Below are 21,745 nucleotides of genomic sequence, written 5' to 3' on the forward strand. Positions count from 1 at the left end.
TGACTTAAGAAAGCAAAGATCATTTAATAGATGTATCTTCATTTTACTGATCTTTTCTTTGGCAGAAGTGAAATCTTCCAGATAACATGTTATCACAATTACATGACTTTTTGTTTGTTCTTTAATTTGTTTTTGATGCACAGAAAATTATCTTTCACTTTTCTATAAGCAGGCCAAGAAGTAGAATGAATGAGAACAAATACTTGAATATTGTATTTTCTGGTCACATTGGCTCTAGTATAATGAATGCTAGAGACATACTATAGTTTTAAAAAATTGTCATTGGTTAAAAGGTTTTGTTTGTTTGCCTTAGAAACACATGTGAATTTTTTAAAAAATACAATCATACACTTGCTCCAAAGATTCTTATTCATAATATCTGATGCGGTCTGGACATTCCCTTTTAAAAACTTCAATTTGTAATGATAGAAACTCTTGATAAACAGAAAACAAAGCACAGGACAGAAGATGCATCATGCAACACAAATATCATACAATATGAATGTTTTCTAGAAGCTATGAATTGGTCTCAAATATATATTTACCTATCTGTAGACTGTAGACCTGAGAAAAGATACATTAAGCAGAAATGTGGGAAAAACCACATGCTAGTGAGTACTATAGAGCAAGTCGTACATTGATGAGTACAGTATAATTAGTCTCAATTAAAAATAAAGGGAAAAAATGGAGCTATTTTTCAAATACAGCATAGAAAATCAAGGGCAATATTTTGAATGTTTATTTAATAATTATTGACTGTCAACTGTTTGTCAGACCAAATGAAATTCAAGAATAAGTAAAAACAAAAGAGGACATTCCTTTATTAATTTATACTTTCAATGGGATTATTAGCATGAAAATTTAAATTATAAAAATTATGAATTTCATTCATAAACTATAAAATTTAATAAATTATAGGTATGTTTTACAAATGTGATATATACAATAAAGGCAAAAGGAACATTAAAATATCTCATTTTATTTGATCTACTACAGAATCCAAAAATCCATAATAAATGCTAATCCTTAATCCAATGATATTTTAAAAATAGAAATGTAAACCATAGGGGGAAAAAGACCATAAATTCAGTAGAGAGATAAATAAGGAAAGTTTTCAAGGAAGTAAAATAAGGTAAGTGTATAATTTAAATGTATAATGAATAAGGTGGATGATGACCAAAAAATCAAATAATTGAGGATGAAGTTATATTTGAAATTCTCTGAAAATGTGGAAGATAAAGTCAGACACAGATTGTGAAGGAAGAAGTTAGAAGAGACATTAAAGCACCAACCTAACAAACCTGATATTCTTGAGAAAATCAGAATTGGAAAAGAAGCACTAATCAAATAAATAATGGAATCCTTCTATCCTACTATGAAGAAAGATGAACATATAGATTGAAGTCTCTTCATTTGCACCATGTCTTCACTTCTATCCATTTTCATGCAATGGACCTTTGACCAAAATACTTCTCTCTCCTGAAATGCTTTGTTTCCACTTGCTCAGTGTTTCCTCCTGCTCAGTGTTTGGATTATCTTTTCTTCAACATTTCTAATATCTTCACTTGTTAAAAATTTCTGATTATATCCACAGCAATGTAATCCTCAACAAATGGTAATTTGGTAAAAAGGTAATTTTATGTTTATTCATGAATATTTGGTAACTATCAGTTTCTCCCACTGATCATAAGCTCCAGGAAAACGGGAATTGAATTAATTTTGGGCTACTGTATGAGTCTATATACAGAGGCTCTCTCATTTATTCTCTTCCTCTCTAGATAGATAAGTTGATATTCCATTTATCTGTCTATCTAGAGAGCATACATGCTGAGAGGGAATTTATTAAGTGAACTGACTCAAGCAATGATGCAGGCTGAGAGGCCACAGAAAAGTCATCTATATGCTGGAGACCTAGGGAGACCAGTGACACGGTTTAGCTCAAACTCAAAGGCCTCTGAAAAGGGGAGTTCATTTAATAACTTTCAGTTGAAGGTCTAAGGCCTGAGAAACCCCAGACGGCCTCTGATGCAAGCCCCAAAGTCCAAAGACCAGGAATTCTGATGTCATAGGACAGGAGAATGGTAGCCCAGTTCCAGAAGAAGAGAGGGAGAGAAAATTTGTCTTTCCTTTGCATTTTTTTTCTTTCCTGGCCCCTAACCATTTGGATGGTGCCCACCCACATCAAGAGTAGATCTTCCCTGCTCAGTTCACAAACTCATATGCAAGTCTTAATCTTGAAACACCCTTAGAGACTCACCCAGAAATAATGCTTTGTTAGATCTCTAGGTTCTGTTAGTCCAGTCAAGTCAACAACTAAAATTAATTATCATACCCCTGTTTAATTCCCAATATCTAGTTTGGTGTGTGACAAATGGCAGGCGTTTTATTAATTATTTTTGATGAAGGAAGGAGTAAGCAAATTCCAAAAGTACCAGCCTTATAAAATATAAATTTGACAAATAAGAACTGAGGACAACATGCAAAAATTTAAATAGTGACATTAATGTTGTGGGATAGGGGTGCTTGTTTCAGATGTTTCGAAAGATGTTTTTCTAGAGTTTTGAGATGTAATGGTAGGTCATTTATTTGTTGACTTTCTGTTCTTTTCGTGAATGAGCTCAGAGCAATGAACTTTCCTCTTAGCACTGCCTTCATAGTGTCCCAGACATTCAAGAGATTTTGATATGTTGTACTGCTATTCTCATTTACCTCTAAGTATTTTTTTATTTCATCCCTGATTTCTTCTGCTATCCATTCATCATTCAATAGCATATTTAGTCTCCAGGAGTTACAGTAGTTTGTATTTTTTTATTTTATCATTGATCTCTGATTTTATTCTGTTATGATCTGATAGAATGCAAGGTATTATCTCTGTTTTTTTGTATTTGCTAAGAGTTGCTTTGTGGCCTAGGATATGGTCTATTTTAGAGAAAGATCCATGTACTGGTGAGAAGAGAGTGTATTCAGTCTCACTGATGGATGAAATATTTTCTATATGTCTGTTAGGTCTAAATTATTAATTGTATTTTTACAATTTGTATTATTAATTTTTACAATTGTATTATTAATTGTATTTTTTAGTTCTATAGCTTATTGATTTAGTTTTGTTTGGAGAATCTATCCAGTGATCAAAGAGGTATGCTAATGTCACCCAGTATTATGGTGTTATGGTCTGTTTACTTCTTGAAATTGGAAGGGTTTGATGTGTGTAGATGCTTCATTGTTTGGGGCATACACATTTACAATTGTTGTGTCTCAGTGATGTATAATTACCTTAAGCAGTATGAAATGTCTGTCTTTGTCCCTTCTGATTAACTTTGACTTGGAATCCACTTTATCTGATATGAGGATAGAAGTCCATGCTTGTTTATGAGATCCATGTGAATGATATGTTTTTTTTCCCATCTTTTTCCCTTCAGTCTGTCAATGTCTCTGCCTATGAGGTAAGTCTCTTGAAGAGACCATATTGTTCGGTCTTGGTTTTTAGTTCAATCTGCCAGTCTATGGTTGTTGTTTTTTTTTTTTTTTTTTTCAGGAAGAGGGGATACTGGAGATTGAATTCAGGGACACTCAACCACTAAGCCACATCACCAGGTCTTTTTGTATTTTATTTAGAGACAGGGTCTCACTGAGTTGCTTAGTGCCTCACTGTCGATGAGACTGGCTTTGAAATTGTGATCCTCCTGCCTCAGCCTCCTGAGTCACTGGAATTACAGGCATGTGCCACCATGCCTAGCCAGTCTATGTCTTTTGATTGATGAGTTTAGGCCATTTATATTCAGTGTCATTACTGAGATATGATTTTTATTCCCTGTCATTTTGATTTATTTCTGTATTTTAATTTGAATTTCCTTCTCCATTGATTCACTGTTCTTTTTTTGTATTTTTTTTTATTCTTAGTAAGTGCACATCAATTTCATTTGGGAACAGGAAAAATGTGAACACTTCAGAGTAATTTCAGAAAAATAATACATAGTATTGAAAAATATTTTTATTATCATTTTTTTGATAGTGATAAATATTTTTAAAACAATTTTTCCATACATGTATATAGGGTAATAATGTCTGTCTCATTCTACCATCCTTCCCATCCCCACCACTTCACCCCTCCCCTCACTCCCCTCTGCACAATCCAAAGTTCCTTCATTCTTCCCTACCCACCCTCCACTATGGATCAGCATCTGCTAATCAGAGAAAACATTCAGCCTTTGGATTTTTGGATTGGCTTATTTCACTTAGCATGATACGCTCCAGTTCCATCCATTTACTTGCAAATGCCATAATTCCATTCTTCTTTAAGGCCAAGTAATATTCTATTGGATTCACTGTTCTTTAAGTGTACTTACTCCCTTTGCTGTTTTTACTTTTATTTTTCATGAAATAATTATGTTTTGTAGTACAGGATTTCTAGTCATGAATTCTTTTTTGTTTATCATGTAAGGTTTTTATTTCATTGTCAGTTCTGAAGCTTAATTTTGCTGGGTATAGTATTCCTGGCTGGCATCCATTTTCTTTCAGAGCTTGATATATATTATTCTAAGACTTTCTAGCTCTGGGTTGAGAGAACAGCTGAGATCCAGACTGATTTCTCTCTAAATGTTGCCTATCATTTTTTTCTCTGGCTGCCTTTAAAATTCTGTCTTTTTCTTTATGTTAGGCATTTTCAAAATAATGTGCCTTGGTGTGGTTCTGTTGTAATTTTGTACATTTGGGGTTCTGTAAGCCTTCAATGTTTGATTTTCTCTTTCATTCTTTTGGCTTAGGAAATTTTATGATATTTCATTGACAAGATTGTGCATTCCTTTTGTTTTTATCTCTGAGTCTTCATCTATCCCAATAAATCTTAAATTTGGTCTTTTCAGGTTATCCCACATTTCCTGGAAGTTTTGTTCATGGTCACTTAACATCTTTTATCCATGGTCAACTTTGTTTTCAAGGTTATATATTTTGTTTGCATTGCCTGAAACTGTCTTCCAAGTGATCTAGTCTGTTGGTGATGTTTTCAGTTGAATTTTAAATTTGGTTTATTGATTCCTTCATTTTGAGGATTTCTGCTTGTTTTTACCCCAGAATCTCTACCTCTTTACTGAAGTGATCTTTCACTTCCTGTCTTTTCTGATTTCTTTCCTTACACCATGCTTCACTTCACAGATCAGTTTAACTATGTACAATCTAAACTCCTTCTCTGATATTTCTTCTACTGTGGTGTCAATGGATTATGTTATTGGAGCATCTTGGTTTGTTTGGGGCAATTTATTCCCTTGCTGTTTCATGTTGTTTGTGTGTTTACCCATCTAACAGTATGGATCTGAGGCAGTAGAGTTTCTACCCTGTGGACTTATAGTGTCCCTGAAGGTTTTGAGTACCTCACTGTTTAGGGGGAGACAAATAATAACACAAATGCAAACACTATATAGCATTAAACCAAATAATTCCTACAATGAAGTATATAATATGAGTTATGACAATAAAACAGAAATGATATGATCAGTTATTGCCTACAATAAAAAAAAAAAACAGCAAGTTTGCAAAAGGAGAAACAGGTAAAGAATAGACATGACATAGGATGGGATGATTATGAGAGAGGAGGAGAAAAGAAAGAAATAAAAAAAGGAAGAGTGAAAGACATAACAATAGAAATAGGTTGTTAGCAGGAAAAAAAAAGAGGGAAAAAGAACCAAGGGAAATAGGTAAGAGGAAAAAAAATACAGTAAAAATTTTAAAAAATTAAAAAATGAAAATAAAAGTACAAAACAAAGCTAAAATATACTAATCAAACATCCTAATCTTCAGAAAACTGATCCATAAAAAATAACTGGCTTCCAAAATGCTAGAAATGAGAAAAAAAACCCAATTATGGGTATGTATAAATGTCCATGTACCATTAAGGTCACAATTAAACAGAAAAAAAAAAAAAAGTGGGGAAGGGTAAAAAACAAATGAGAAAAAAATCTCTCTGAAAAGTTAAAGAATTATTTTCTTTGGAGTTCAAATATTCTCAGCCTCTCTTCTCAGAATTTTTAAGTGGGATCATATGGAGCATGATGCTCTACCCTCCAGATTGCTGGAATGAGCAAGGTAATCCTGTAGGTGGAATTCCTGGAGGGAGGGTTTAGGCTTAGGTGGGCTTCTGGCTCTTTGCTGAATGCCATTTTGTCTGCAGATTTTAAATCAGTGCACCTCCAGGGTCCAGTAATTGCCCATCCACTCTGGAAGACTGTACTCCAGAGATTTCACCTGGGTTCCACTCCCTTGCTGGAGGAGCCAATTCTTAGTTCTCTATGTCATCTGTAGCCCCCACATTTCCTGATACTGAGTTCTGTCTCCAAATTCAATCTCTCTGACTCTGCTCATCCATATTCCCAACCAGATATGTCTCTCCCAGTCAGTTCTGCAAGCAGCCAGATTGGAGGAGTAGGGGTAGAGCCAGGTGGGTTTCTATGACCAGTTGGTCCTTATGTAAACCTTTCTCCATGTTTGATTTTGTCTTGGTCACTTAAGAACACTCTATGTTGTGCAGTGCATGTTTACTGAGCTATATTTCAGGCCAAACTCAGGTTTGTCAGGAATTGGCTCCCTCAGCTCCTGGCCCCTGTGCAATAGCTGAAAAATGGTTCCTTCCTTTGTCTTCTGCATGCCCACTTGGGAAGATGGTGGCTTCTTTCCTGCACTAGGATATTGTGCAGCACACCTTCTGGTTTAGTTGACAATGTCCTTGATCTCTAAATGTTCCATACCCAGACATACCTCAGGTCTCCTAAAAATTTGGGTTCCTTTAATTTCCTTTCCCTTCATTTTGCTCCTGGAGGGATTGCTCTGGCTGGTGCTTCCAGCCTGGCCAAGGCAGCATCTGTGCTGCTGAGGATTTCTTCCTTATTTTATTATATTCAACCTCCTGTCTCTGATCTGCTTTGAACATTCAGTTTTAAATTCCAGTAAAGTCCCCCCACCTTTTTTTGTTCACCCACCTTGCTGAGAAGCTGCCTGTCTGTTTTCTTGGTTTCATGCCACAGAGCAGCCAGGAAAGTGACCATCTCTAGTCTGCCACCTTGAAAATACTCCTAAAAATAGCTTTCTACTTCCTGGTTACCATGTCCTGTCCTGAGCTGCTTTTCTCTGCCATGCCCTTCTGTTATGATATTCTGCCTCACTGTGGGCCCAGAGCTATGAAGTTAAGTCATAATAAATTAAATCTCTGAAACTATGACCTGGAATATACATTTCCTCCTCTATATTGTTCTTGTTACAACTAAGAAAAAGCTACCTAAAACAGAAATTGTTACTTAAGAAGTGGGGTTGTTGCTGTGACTAGACTGACCATGTGGTTTAAAGGTCTTTGGAGCTGATTTGTCAGGAAGAAATTTTGGAAACTTTAGAGATGCAAGCTGGAGCAGCTTAGAATGTTGTATGCTTAATGAGTGATTCTGGTAGGAGCTCAGAAGACAAGAATGCTGGTAGGACTGTGGACAGTAAAGACTGGGCTCATGAAGTTTCAGAGGAGAAGGAGAACTCTACTAGAAATTGGACTGGGGATCATTGTGTTATGCTTTGGTAAAGAAGTTGCCTACATTTTGCCCATGACCTGAGACTTTTTGTGATGCTGAATTTAAAGGTCATGTAGTAATTAATCAGGAAGAAGGATTTTCAAGGCAGCACATTATTCAGGGGTGGCATGGATATTGCTGGTGACTTTTAGCCAAGTTTACTGTGATAATCTGGAGCAAAAAGATCTGAAAAACTTGAACTTTGGCCAGAAAAGTGTGAGTAAAACTGGGTTAAGGAAGTTGTGGTTATTAAAGACAATATAGCTACTAAACAAATGCTAAGTATGTTACCCAGAAACAATAGGAAAGGTGGTTTGAAAGCATCTCAGGAATTGTAAGACCATACCCATCTCAGGCTCAAAGGTGTAAAAGTAAAAATTCCTTTGAAAAGAGAACATGGAGCACACTGCTTATACAAGGGGAGGCCTCAGAAGCATTTTTTCCACTGTGCACAGACACCCAGGCACTTAGAGACTGATGCAGCTGTAGTCCCAGAAGGCTTGACTCAAGATGGCAGCAGACCTTGGCATCAACCACGTGGTCCTGGTTTTGCAGGAATGAAGGTTGCTGTAGTTTGGGGGTCACAGAGATGCCATTGAGATTTCAAAGGAAGGCCTGAGAGGCCAGGAAAAGTGTAACAGGGTCAGAGTTCCTATGGGCTGTCCCTGAGAGGTTGATGCATGAAGTTGTGAGAAGGAAGTCAAAGCTACAATGGATATCCTCTGAGATTAATGGAAATCCAGTAACATGGGACATATGCCATGGAAAGCTGTGGGAATCAAACAGAGACAAGCCAAGGGAGAAGCCATGTGATTGCAACAAGCAAGGCCATAGGAGTAGGGCTTCACAGTTCTTTTGAAAAGAATATCACAATGCCATGTGCCCCAGATGCTAGATATGGAGCTACAGGATGTCCAACTGGATTTTGTGTGCCCAGCTGGATTTTAGTCTTGCTTTGGTCCCATCCCTTCTATGCCCCTATTTCTCCCTTGTGAAATGGAAACATTTACTCTGTATCATTTTGTATTGGATATATGACTTGCTTTACGAGGGACAATGATCTTTACAAGGTACAATGTTCATGAGTTCACCTTAGTTTCAGATAAGATTCTGGACTTGAACTTTTGACCAATGCTGGAACTATTAAGATGATGGGGACTCTTGGAAATGGACTAAATGTATTTTGCTTTATGAGATGGGCATGAATTTGGGAGGGCAGGGTTGGAATGTTATGGTTTAAATATGGCGTGTCCCCCAAAAGTTCATATCTGAGACAATGTAATAATTTTCAGAGGTGAAATCATTAGAGTTTGAGACTTGCAGCCTAATAATCTACTGATGGATTAACTGGACAGAAATTGTAGGCAGGTATGTTGTGGCTGGAGGAAGTATGTCACTGGGTATTTTACTTTAGAGTTTATATTTTGTCATTTTGTCCCTCATAAGTGGAGCACTCTCTTTGCTAGCTGGTTACCACATCCTGAACTGCCTTCCTCCACCATGCCCTTTGCCCATGATGTTCTGCCTCATCTCAGACCTTGAGTATGGAGATGGCTGACAATGGACTGAACTTTGAAACTGTGAGCCGAAATAAAGTTTTCCTTCTCTTAAAAAAATAACATAGGGCTAGGGATATAGCTCAGCTGGTAGAGTGCTTTCCTTGCATGCACAAGGCCCTGGGTTCAATCCCCAGCACCACACACACACACACACACACACACACACACACACACACACACACACAAATATATATATAATTTATATATATATATAAATTATATATATAAATATATATATACATTATTTTCTTGATTGTCTTTTGGATCTACAAATCTCTTGAGTGATATATTTTAAAATTAGATATAAGCAATATTTGAAAATTACTTCCAGAATGTCCTGTGCCATGTTATTGAACAAACTGAACAACATTTAAAATACACACTCAGTAAAAATTAACACTTTGCTTTTATTCACCCTAGAATAAGAATCAGTATGAAATAAAATTAAGATTCAAGGCCACAATATTGTATAATAGCATTTATTAATCTAATACTAGACATGATTGAACTAAGGGCAAAACATAAGTGCAAATATGTAGTCACTCCCTAAATATATATTATTCCATATAGTATTTCCTTTCCAACATTTATCAAATATTCCAGTGTGTTTTTCTCATTCTCCCTTGCCTTCCTTTCTGTTGCCTTCCCTTCTCTTTCTCTTTCCTTTCTCACATTTTGTCTTATTTTCTTCTGTAAACCTGAGCCCTGGGATGGGGCAAGCAAGTAGGTATATACATAAGGTGGAGAGAGAGTAGCTGTGTAAAGGAATTTCAGGCCCTTGTGTGGTGGTGGTGGCATGAAAGCCCAAACGGTATTAGGAGAGTGTCTATGAGAGGGAAGTGCTTCAACAGAGCATCAGAGCCAAAGGAAGTGCATCAGTGAGAGTTTTACAGAAAAACTGAACCCAGAGGATATACACATACACACATGTATATGTAGGTTAGCCCTGAAGACTGGAGGCCTGGGGAAATTGGTGCTGCACTTCAAATTCAGAGACAGGCTGCTGAAAAAATTTATTTGGTGAAGTTCAGTTTTTTCAACATGGAAGGTAAAGTATTTTACTTTAAGTCTACTGATTTAGATGCTAATCTCATCTAAAAATAAATACTTTCAGAGAAACATCTAGAATAATGGTTGATCCCAAATATGGGTACTGTGGCCTAGCTAAGTTGACACAGGATTGACCATCACTAGGTGTAAAAAGGATAACCACAATTGGAGCATCCTGGGATGAGCATCAGAACCTGAAGAGGGTAAGGAAGACATCCCTGTGGTATGAGGGATGTGGTCTCAGGGCAGAGACCTGATGTGAGATGTTTGAACCCAAACAGAATAAGAATGATATCCTATTGGGAAGGCAACCCAGCAAAAAGTTAGTTCTGTCTAAATGAGACCTCTGTAAGAAAGAAAGAATGGTGCCAGCAATGGAAGGCTGAGTAGCACATGAATGGGAGACTGGATGCCAATACCATACTGCCTTCATTACTTTGGCTTACTGAGCCTAACTTCTTAAAGTGAATTTCATCACCACCTTTGTACTTCTTCAACATTGCATTGGTTATTCTTGGCCCTTTATGTTTCAATATAAAGGATAAAATAATTTTGTCAATTTCCATATTTCAAAAAGCAATAGGGATTTTGCTATTTTGGGTCTATTATTTTTCCAAATGAATTTCATAATTGCTTTTTCTAGTTCTATGAAGCATGTCATTGGGATTGTAATAGGAATTGCATTGAATCATACAGTGCTTTTGGTAGTATGGCCATTTTGACAATATTAATTCTGCTATCCAAGAACATGGGAGATCTTTCCATCTTCTAAGGTCTTCTTCAATTTCTTTCTTTAGTGTTCTGTAGTTTCGACTGTGACGTCTTTCATCTCTTTTGTTACATTGATTCCCAAGTATTTCATTTTATTTTTGAGGCTATTGTGAATGGGGTAGTTTTCCTAATTTCTCTTTCAGTTGATTCAACACTGATGTATAGGAATGTTTGATTTATGGGTGTTGATTTTACATCCTCCTATTTTGCTGAATTTGTTTATTAGTTATAGAAGTTTTCAGGTGGTTTTTTGGATCTTCTAAATATAGAATGATGTCATCAGCAAATAGTGACAGTTTGAGTTCTTCTTTTCCTAGTCATATCACTTTAATTTCTTTCTCCTAATTGCTCTAACTAGAGTTTCAAGGATGATGTTGAATAGAAGAAGAGGGAATTCTTATCTTTTCCAGGCTTTAGAGGGAATGCTTTCAATTTTTCTCCATTTAGAAGGATTTTAGCCTTGGGTTTAGCATAGTTAGCTTTTGAAATGTTGAGGTATGTTCCTACAATCCCTAATTTTTTAGTGTTTTGAACATGAATGGATGCTGTATTTTGTCACAGGCTTTTTCTGCATTTATTCAAATGATCATATGAAAGTGGATCAAAGATTTAGGCACTAGAACAGAAACCCTGCACCTAATACAAGAAAAAGTGGGCCTAAATCTTCATCATGTAGCCTTAGGAACTGACTTCCCAACAAGACTTCTAAAGCACAAGAAGTAAAATCAAGAATCAAAAAATGGATGGATTCAAATTAAAACTTCTCAGGAAAGGAAACAATCAATAACATGAAGAGAAAGCTTACAGAATAGGAGAAAATCTTTGCCACATGCACCTTAGATAGAGCATTAATCTCCAGAATATATAAAGAACTCAAGAAAACAAATAACCCAATTAATAAATGAGTTAAGGAACTGAACAGACACTTCACAGAAGAAGTAATACAACTGATCAACAAATATGTAAAAAAATGTTCATCATCTCTAGCAATTAGAGAAATACAAATCAAAACTAAGATTTCATCACACTCTAGTCAGAATGGCAATTATCAAGAGTACAAGCAACAATAAATGTTGGTGAGGATGTGGGGAACAAGGTTCATTCATACACTGCTGGTGGGACTGCAAATTGGTGCAACCACTACGGAAAGCAGTATGGAGATTCCTTAGAAAACTTGGAATGAACCCACCTTTTGACCCAGTTATCCCACTCCTCAGTTTATACCCAAAGGACTTAAAATCAGCAAACTACAATGATGCAGTCACATCAATGTTTGCAGTAGCTCAATTCACAATAGCTAAACTATGTAACCAAACTAGATGTCCTTCAACAGATGAATGGATAAAGAAACTATGGTATATATACTCAGCCTTAAAGAAGAATGAAATGATGGCATTTGCCGCTAAATGAATAGAGTTGGAGAATATCATGCTAAGCAAAATAAGCCAATCCCAAAAAACCAAAGGCCAATGTTTTCTCTGACATGCTGATGCTTATTCACAATAGGGGTGGGTTAACTAGAGAAAAATAGAGATACTTTGGATTAGGCAGAGGGAAGTGAAGAGGGGAGGGGGAATGGGGGTAGGAAGGTTAATAGAATAAATCTGACATTATTACCCTATGTGCATATATGACTACATGACCAACGTGATTCTACATCATGTACAACCAGAAGAATGAGAAATTATACTCCATTTATGTGTGATGTGTCAAAGTGCATTCTAATGTCATGTATAACTCATTAGAACAAACTTTAAAAAGTTCATCTATAAAGACTACTAACTTCAACCATGAGACATTATGAAAAAGGTAAAACTAAGGAGCCCATAAAAATATTAGTACTTGCCAGGGACTCTGGGGAGGAAAAGTGATAGTCATGGCACAGAGTATTTTTAGGGCAGTGAAACTTTTCTTTATGATCCTGTAATAGTGGATATGTATGATTATAAATTTGTACAAACCCACAGAATGTGTAATTCCAAGAGGGAATTCTAATCTAACCTATAGATTTTTTTTCAGTGAAAATGATATGTTAATATCAGTTGTAACAAATTTAAAAAAATAGAGTTTTGTTTGAAATTTCACTGAATCCATCAATGAATATTTGAAGAACAGATATCCTTTCAATATGTTAGTTACTCAACTAAGGAACATGATATAGGTCTTGATTTCTCTGAATGATGTTTTATAGTTTGATGGTAGAGCTGTTATACACCTGTGGTGAGATTTATCCATTGTATTTTGATTTTTTGGGGGGGGATTTTTTAATACTATATAAGTAGTATGATTTACTAATATCATTTTCTAAGTGTTGATATGTGACAAAAGTATATTTTATTTTGTATGCCTTTGTATCTAGTTAACTTGTTAAAATTAACTTACTGATTGTGATCGTTTATCTGTAGCATTCTTTCAATTTTCTATGTACTCAAACTGTAATGCCACTGATATTTTACTTTTTCTTTTTTTATCCTCACAAATTTTAATACCTTTTCCTTTTGGTTCCTGGTTAGGATATCCTGTATAACATATACATTGGAAATGTATAGCAGATACTCTCTCTCATATCAACAGGAGTTTCTAATACAGCCTATTCAAGTTTGCTGTAGGATTTTTTTGGTCATGATCAGGTCCTGAAACATACCACATGGAATTTGTTACATTTTTTTCTCATTCTAAATTAATATTTGCTTTCTAACCCCATTTTGTATTCATAATTTGAATTGTTTTCTTGTATGAGTTCTCCCTTCAAATTTTATAAACCTAAAATGCCACAATAATTAGTACTGCCTTGGTGCAAAAGTTCAGAGCTGCATTGGGTATCCAGCCTCTGGCTGTCTCCCTGCTACCTCCTCCTCAGATTGTTCTCTCATACCTGCATTTATTGCTTCCTGGTTGCAAAGTGATTGCTGCTCCTAAAAGGCTAACATCCACAGTTCAGGAAAGAAGAAGGAAAAATGACAAAATATGTCCTGAGAAAGCTTAATCTTTTTGGATCAGAAAGAAATCCCTTCCTGATTAGCAAACTTCAGCCAATATCTCATTGGCATCAACTATTAACACTATAACTACAGTCACCAGCCAAGAAAACATTTTGTATTTTCTTCTATTATTCCCTCAAAAAGAAGTGGAGTTTTTTCTTTCTCTCTATCATCTCCCATCAATACTTGCATTGGTAGCTTATGCAAAAGCAGTAACTCACCACATGTACGTAGTATATGAAATTACCTAGTCCTTTTTTTGTGTGTGGCTGTTTTCAATGTATATTTATTGACACTAATGAAATGACACCAACTTGAATTGTACTTGAACTTTATGGCCTGAAGCATGGTTACTACATTCCTCATGTACACACCATTAAAACACACATCCTCTAGATCCAAGTATTGAAATGAGAAAGTAATTGTTTCCTAAACACTCATCAGAGATCCTCAAAATCTAATAATTTGGGGACTTAATTTCATTTTGTTATTATTGTTTTCACTCTGTGTACTTCTTCTTGAAATATTATTTCAAAACATCAAAGAGCCTATAGGAAACTAAATTGAAAGATAAAGGCTTTATTCTTTGACCCTCCTCATGATGAGTCCAATGGTCCAGAGACACCACTTATAAGTAGTTTTGTTTTTAATTCCTCTACTAGTGAACTCCATAACTCTAACATGTGTGCCCATTAAATTTTCATTTGTCAGGAAACATGTAACTCCATGCTATAAATTATGAGGAATAGTTATTCCTTCTTCTTCCTTTTGTATTTCTTTTCATAACTTTTGTTTTCAAAGTGAATTTTTCAAGATCCTATAAATATTGGTCATATTACATTTAGAATTATAAATAAAACATTAATCAGACATCTGTAATCCCAGAGACTTGGGAGGCTGAAGCAGGAGGATTGCCAATTCAAGGTCAGCCTCAGCAATCTAGTGAGACTGTGCCTCAAAACAAAAAATGAAAAGGGCTGGGGATATAGCCCAGTGGTAAAGCACCCCTAAATTCAGTCCCCAGTACCAATAGATAATAGAAAGATGATAGGTAGATAGATAGATAGATGATAGATGATAGATACATTAAAATACTAATTCTAATTCTATTTAAATTTAGATTTTTCTACAATATTAAATAAAAGAATTATGACCCTAGACTTCTCATGGCCTGTTCTCTTGTAGCTCTACCCCGTATATGTCTGCTGTGACATAGTCTCTGTCCTTACAGGATAGTGTCAGTTTTTAGGACAAGAACTAGTCTCCTGAGGCCTCAGAGATGCCACAGCAAAGGTCATGAGAGACCCCCAAGCACTCCTACATCCACTCTCTCTGGCCTGCTTTCTCCCACCAAGAGAGAAGTGTCACAGGAGTGTCAAGGAGAACCCTGTGCTCTAAAAGTGGAATTATGTCTCCCACATGAGGGGTTAGGAGGGAACCCAAAGCACTAAATCTAGATCTATGTCTCTCTGAGATTCCCCATGAAGATGTTGGAGTGGGTGAACCGTGAGGCAGAGTAAGCTTCAGCTTTCTTTGATCATGTCAAACTTCTCAAAAGGGGTCAAGGTGTTCCCAGTAAATTTCTGATTCTTCAGTTTGCCTCCATGATGAAGGGTCATGAGGGAGCCCAGACACCACTCCTCCCAATTTTGACACTCATGGTGTCACCAACACTTTCTGCCTTGAATCCATCAAAACTAATCTCATTTTATTGTGTTTCTGTTCATGTGACTCAACTAAAACAATGAACAACCAGAATTCTAAGTACTCACTCCCTTTTTCCCTAAGTCTAATTTCCACATGCCTCATAGTCTTCACTTTGTCTATAAGACTCCAGGTCCTGATAGCAGTTCATATTCACTGTATCCTCAGGATCTCACAGTCCTGTATGTCCTCAGACTTGTGAATGAATGCTCTTTACCAGAGCACACTAAGCAAAATTTTCTCCCTTCAAAACCTCATGCAGTGGCTATTCCCTTTTTCTCACAACTCTCTAGATTAAAAGGGTAAAAGTCCTTGCTCTTCATTTCAGCTTCCAGACCATTTTCCCACACACAAAAGAAGCTACTCCAGATTTCATGTCATAAGCCTGTAAGAGTACACTTTACTGCTGTAGTCATACAAACTCCAGAGTTACACACCTCTTCTCCAATAACGTTAGCTCCTCTCTCATGTTTCAACACTATCCCTGTCTTGAATCTTGGGCACTTTTAATACATCAGGTGTGTGAAGTCTCTGAAATCACATGCTTAAACTTTAACTCTTAACCTTTTCTACTCAGTCTTTCTCATCTCAGCTTCTTTCTTTCTAAAGGGCACACTCAATCATTCAAGGACTCATATTGGCCTACAAATTTCTGTAGAAAGTCCTTCAGTTAAGAGGCTTGTTTTCTGTCTGCTATAGTTGGATCTGGAATGCCCCACAGAGACCCATGTGTGAAAGACGTGGTCCTGAGTGCAATACTGTTAGTAAATGGTAGAACCTTAAAGAGGTGGGTCTTAGTGGGAGGAAGTTAGGTCACTGAAGCTGTGCCTTTGGAGGAGCTATTAGGACCCTAAACCCTTCCTGCCTCTCTGTTTTCTAGCTAACACAAGGTAAGTAGCTTCTTTTCAACATGCTCCCTGAGGTGTTCCCTTGCCACAGGCCCATAACAACAGCATCAGTTGAAACTGGACTGGAATCCCTGATTCTGTGAATCAAACCTTCCATCCTTTTAAGTTTGCTTATCTCAGATATTTGTTATAGTAACAGAAACCTGACTAACACACTGTCCAGCTACCACCTCAGAATCTCCCACCTAAGTTCCAGTTTCCTTCTAAGTGCTTTTAAGATTCTTAGACCTTCTTCTGCTCTATTTTGTCCTTCTTAACACTCTCATTTCCTTTATATGGCACACAAATGATCATAGTGTATTGACCACTTCTCCCACCCTTCTTTCCTCCACCATTAGGGATTTATATGATTTTTATATATTGACTTTCATTTCAAATGGAGGAAGAATGAGTAGACAAATATGAGCATTCTACTGTCCTGAACCAGAGCCCTATATTATAATAAGTTTTCATGTACTTTAAAATCTTTTGATTATTTTTACTCATAAATTTAAAATAATATTAATAGATTTAGTTTTTCATGGGTATCTTGAATTTTATTGACTTCAGTTTCATAACAGAGGCTACTTTTCAAAAGTATCATTCTCCAAGATGATTTTTGGGAAATTAGTGTTTGTGTTCTAACTTAGGACCCAATGGATAACATAAACAATGATCTGCAGAGGCCTCCTGAACCTGGGAAAATGGTCCTTTGACAATATCTGACACTACAAGTGGTCTGTAAGAGCTATCTTTCTCATATTGTCCTTCTATCCTTTGATTCATATACTTGTTTTTAAGAAAGACTGGAGTTGTTGGATTTAAATTGCTGAAAAAATTTCCAACCATCTTTGCTACGTGATTTTTAATAACCTGATTAAGTTTGTCAGTGTCCTGAACAAAATGAGCGAATATATGACATCAGTAATAAAGGAGAGAATTGATAACAAGAGATGACATATTAATGAGCAATCTAGTTTTAAAAATTCATGTCTGGAATGAATAGGAGTATCAAAGAACAATTACTAAATAGAATAAGAACATATAGGCTTCTTTCACATAGAAGTAATCAATATGAATAAAAAATTTCAAGTTCACATGAGAAGGAAAAAAATCAATCTCTGAATAACCCCAATATACAAATTTGATAGCATTAAATAGATTTTTAGAATAGAAAAATTTTAGAACTATTTGGAAAAGGAGATGTAAGAAATAGACCCTTTCTTTGAATGAGTTAAAAAGAAATTGTTGCTTTAACATAAAAAGTAAAGCCGGCTTTAAAATCCTGTGTAGTGGTTGTTATAAATGTCTCCTCTAGAAAATCTCAACTGCCATTCTGATACTTCAGACATACAGTGGATACTTTCATCATGAGCAGATTCTTAGAGACAAGAAAAAGTTACCTGAAGTACCTCTAATGATTTAAAACAATTAAGTTTTATACTGTGTTTTCCACCTCTGGGAAGGCTGGTAGAATAGGACATTATAGTTTAGCTTTCATTTCTTCATCATTCGAAACCTTGGAATTTTGGTGAACATCTTTGCACTCTTTTTCTTTCTCTGTAACCTTCATCACTGCAAGCTCAGTTCCCGAAGGGTCATTTTCACCAGGTAGATGATGCTTTCTCAAAAGAATTAGGATCAAAAAGGCAGGAATAAAACTTGATCCTCTTAATGCTGCTGGCAATCCAAGGTAGATGTGCCTATTTAAAGAAATATTAATTCGTATTAAATCTTACACAGACAGTGTGATTAGCTCTAACTAATTTTGTTTAATATTATAGAGATTTTATTACCCTAAAAATAAAAATTGTTTTACATGTCAATGTTATAGAAGCAATTTTGCTATTAATTCCAATGTTTATGTTTTTAAATTTTCCAGCAAAGTCCAAACTTATTTTCTTCATATCTAATCATTTGTTATTTTCATTATTATTTTGCACATTTAATAAAACCTCCAACTTAAATGTAATACTCAGAGTAATAGTTTTATTCTAGTATTTAATAAGAACACTTCCATAGAACATTAATCATGATATACACTGTTAGGGGAGTTTTTAGGTAATCTTTTTCAGATTAAGGAATCTCTTTTCTATTCTGATTTTGATCAAAGTTTAAATCATTAATGTATAAACTAAACCACATTTCTGTACATAGTTAGAGGAGTATCTAATTATTTCCCTTTCTTTATTATATATGTATAGTCTTGCTTCACCAATAGATTTTTCTGACATTGAATCACCTTGCATGCCTAAAATAAACTCTATTAGTCACTCTATTAATAGATTCAATTTGTTAATTTTCATGTACAATTTTTGCATGTATATTTATAAGAAGAGACCATAATTCTTTTTCACATTCAGTTTGTCTAGTGTGAACATTAAGATTGTACTGGCTTCATAAAGTTGGGAAAATTTCCTTTTTCCCATTTCTTTCTTTTCTTTTAATTTATATTGTAAACAAATGGGATACATCTTGTTTCTCTGTACATGAAGTAGAGCATACCATTTGTGTAATCATACATTTACATAGATTAATAGTTTTTGATTCATTCTGTTATTTTTTCCTTCCCTCCCACCCCTCCCACACCTCTTTTCCCTCCATACAGTCCCTCCTTCCTCCATTCTTGCTCCCTCCCACTCCCCATTATGTGTCATCATCTGCTTATCAGCGAGATTATTCGTCCATTGATTTTTTAAGATTAGCTTATCTCACTTAACATGATAGTCTCCAATTCCATCCATTTGCCTGCAAATGCCATAATTTTATTATTCTTTATGGCTGAGTAATATTCCATTGTATAATATATACCACAGTTTCTTTATCCATTCATCTATTGAAGGGTATCTAGGTCAGTTCCACAATCTAGCTATTGTGAATTTAGCAGCTATGAACATTGATGTGGCTGTATCTCTCTAGTATGCTGATTTTAAGTCCTTTGGGTATAGGTCAAGGAGTGGGATAGCTGGGTCAAATGGTGGTTCCATTCCAAGTTTTCTAAGGAATCTCCACACTGCTTTCCAGAGTGGCTGCACTAATTTGCAGCCCCACCAGCAATGTATGAGTGTATCTTTTTCCCCACATCCTCTCCAACACCTATTGTTGCTTGTATTCTTGATAATTGCCATTCTAATTGGGGTGAGTTGGAATCTTAGTGTAGTTTTGATTTGCATTTCTCTTATTACTAGAGATGTTGAACATTTTTTCATATATCTGTTGATTGCTTGTATATCTTCTTCTGTGAAGTGTCTGTTCATTTCCTTAGCCCATTTGTTGTTTTTTGAATTCTTTATATATTCTGGAGATTAGTGCTCTATCTGAAGTATGAGTGGCAAAGATTTTCTCCCACTCTGTAGGCTATCTCTCCACATTGCTGATAGTTGCTGAGAGAAAGCTTTTTATTTTGAATCTATCCCAGTTGCTGATTCTTGCTTTTACTTCTTGTGCTATGGGAGTCCTGTTAAGGAAGTCTGATCCTAAGCCAACATGTTGAAGATTTGGACCTACCTTTTCTTCTATAAGATGCAGGGTCTCTGGTCAGATTCCAAAGTCCCTGATCCATTTTGAGTTGAGTTTTGTGCAGGGTGAGAGACAAGGGTTTAGTTTCATTCTGCTGCATTTGGATTTCCAGTTTCCCCAGCACCATTTGTTGAAGAGGCTATCTTTTCTCCATTGCATATTTTTGGCCCCTTTGTCTAGTATGAGAAAATTGTATTTATTTGGGTTTGTGTCCATGTCCTCTATTCGGTACCATTGATCTACCTGTCTATTTTGGTACCAAGATCATGCCATTTTTGTTACTATTGCTTTGCAGCATAGTTGAAGTTCTGGTATTGCGATACCCCCTGCTTCACTCTTCCTGCTAAGGATTGCTTTAGCTATTCTGGGTTTCTTAATCTTCCAGATGAATTTCATGATTTCTTGCTCAATTCTGTAAGGTACGTCATTGGGATTTTAATTGGAATTGCATTGAATCTGTATAGCACTTTTGGTAGTATGGCCATTTTGACAATATTAATTCTGCCTACCCCAAGGGAGCTCTTTCCATCTTTTAAGGTTTTATTTAATTTCTTTCTTTAGTGTTCTGTAGTTCTCATTGTAGAGGTCTTTCACCTCTTTTGTTAGATTGATTCCCAAGTATTTTATTTTATTTTTTTGAGGCTATTGCGAATGGGGTAGTTTTCCTAAATTCTCTTTCTGAAGATTCATACTTATGTATAAAAATGCATTAGATTTATGAGCATTGATCTTACATCCTGCTACTTTACTGAATTCACTTATGAGTTCTACAAGTTTTCTGGTGGAATTTCCAGGTTCCTCTAAATATATAATCATGTCATCAGCAAATAGGGATAGTTTGAGTTCTTCTTTTCCTATTCATATATCCCTTTAATTTCTTTGGTCTCTCTAATTGTTCTGGCCAGTGTTTCAAGGACAATGTTGAATAGAAGTGATGAAAGAGGGCATCCCTGCCCTGTTCCAGTTTTTAGGGGGAATGCTGTCAGTTTTTCACCATTTAGAATGATATTGGCCATGGGCTTAGCGTAGATGGCCTTTACAATGTTAAGGAATGTTCCCACTATCCCTATTTTTTCTAGTGTTTTGAGCATGAAGGGATGCTGTATTTTATCAAATACTTTTTCTGCATCTATCTAAATAATCATGTGATTCTTGACTTTAAGTCTATTGATATGGTGAATTACATTTATTGATTTCCGGATGTTGAACCAACATTGCATCCCTGGGATAAAACCCACTTGATTGTGGTGCATTATTTTTTAAGTATATTTTTGTATGTGATTTGCTAATATTTTGTTGAGAATTTTTGCATCAATGTTCATTAGGGATATTGGTCTGAAATTTTCTTTCCTCAATGTGTCTCTGTCTGGTTTAGGTATTGGGGTGATATTGGCATCATAGAATGAGTTTGGAAGGGTTCCCTCCTCTTCTATTTCATGGAATACTTTGAGAAGTATTGGAGTGAGCTCTTCTTTAAAGGTTTTGTGGAACTCTGCTGAGAACCCATCTTTTCTTTGTTGGTAAGCTTTTGATGACTTCTTCTATTTCATTACTTGAAATTGATCTATTTAAATTGTGTATGTCCTCCTTGTTCAGTTTAGGTAATTCATATGTCTCTAGAAACCTGTTGATGTCTTTGAGATTTTCTATTTTGTTGGAGTATCCCATTTCTTTTTTTATTTTATTTTTTACAGACTGCATTTTGATTCATTGTATGCAAATGGGGTACA

The 21,745-nt window shown here is 35.7% G+C and overlaps 1 protein-coding gene across 16 annotated transcripts in view; it reads right to left on the minus strand.

Moving 5' to 3' along the window:
- Positions 1–9,490: 9,490 nt before the first annotated feature.
- The window catches only part of SLCO1A2 (solute carrier organic anion transporter family member 1A2), a 144,746-nt gene continuing 132,491 nt past the window's right edge, over positions 9,491–21,745 (minus strand). For all 16 annotated transcript variants that reach the window (XM_079141498.1, XM_079141490.1, XM_079141487.1 and 13 more), the window contains one exon: positions 9,491–18,199. In XM_079141498.1, the coding sequence (XP_078997624.1) occupies positions 17,980–18,199 (220 nt within the window). In that variant the 3' untranslated portion in view covers positions 9,491–17,979. The remainder of the gene's footprint in view (positions 18,200–21,745) is intronic.

This window comes from Sciurus vulgaris, assembly GCF_902686455.1.
Source record: "Sciurus vulgaris genome assembly, chromosome: 5".
Lineage (NCBI taxonomy): Eukaryota > Metazoa > Chordata > Mammalia > Rodentia > Sciuridae > Sciurus > Sciurus vulgaris.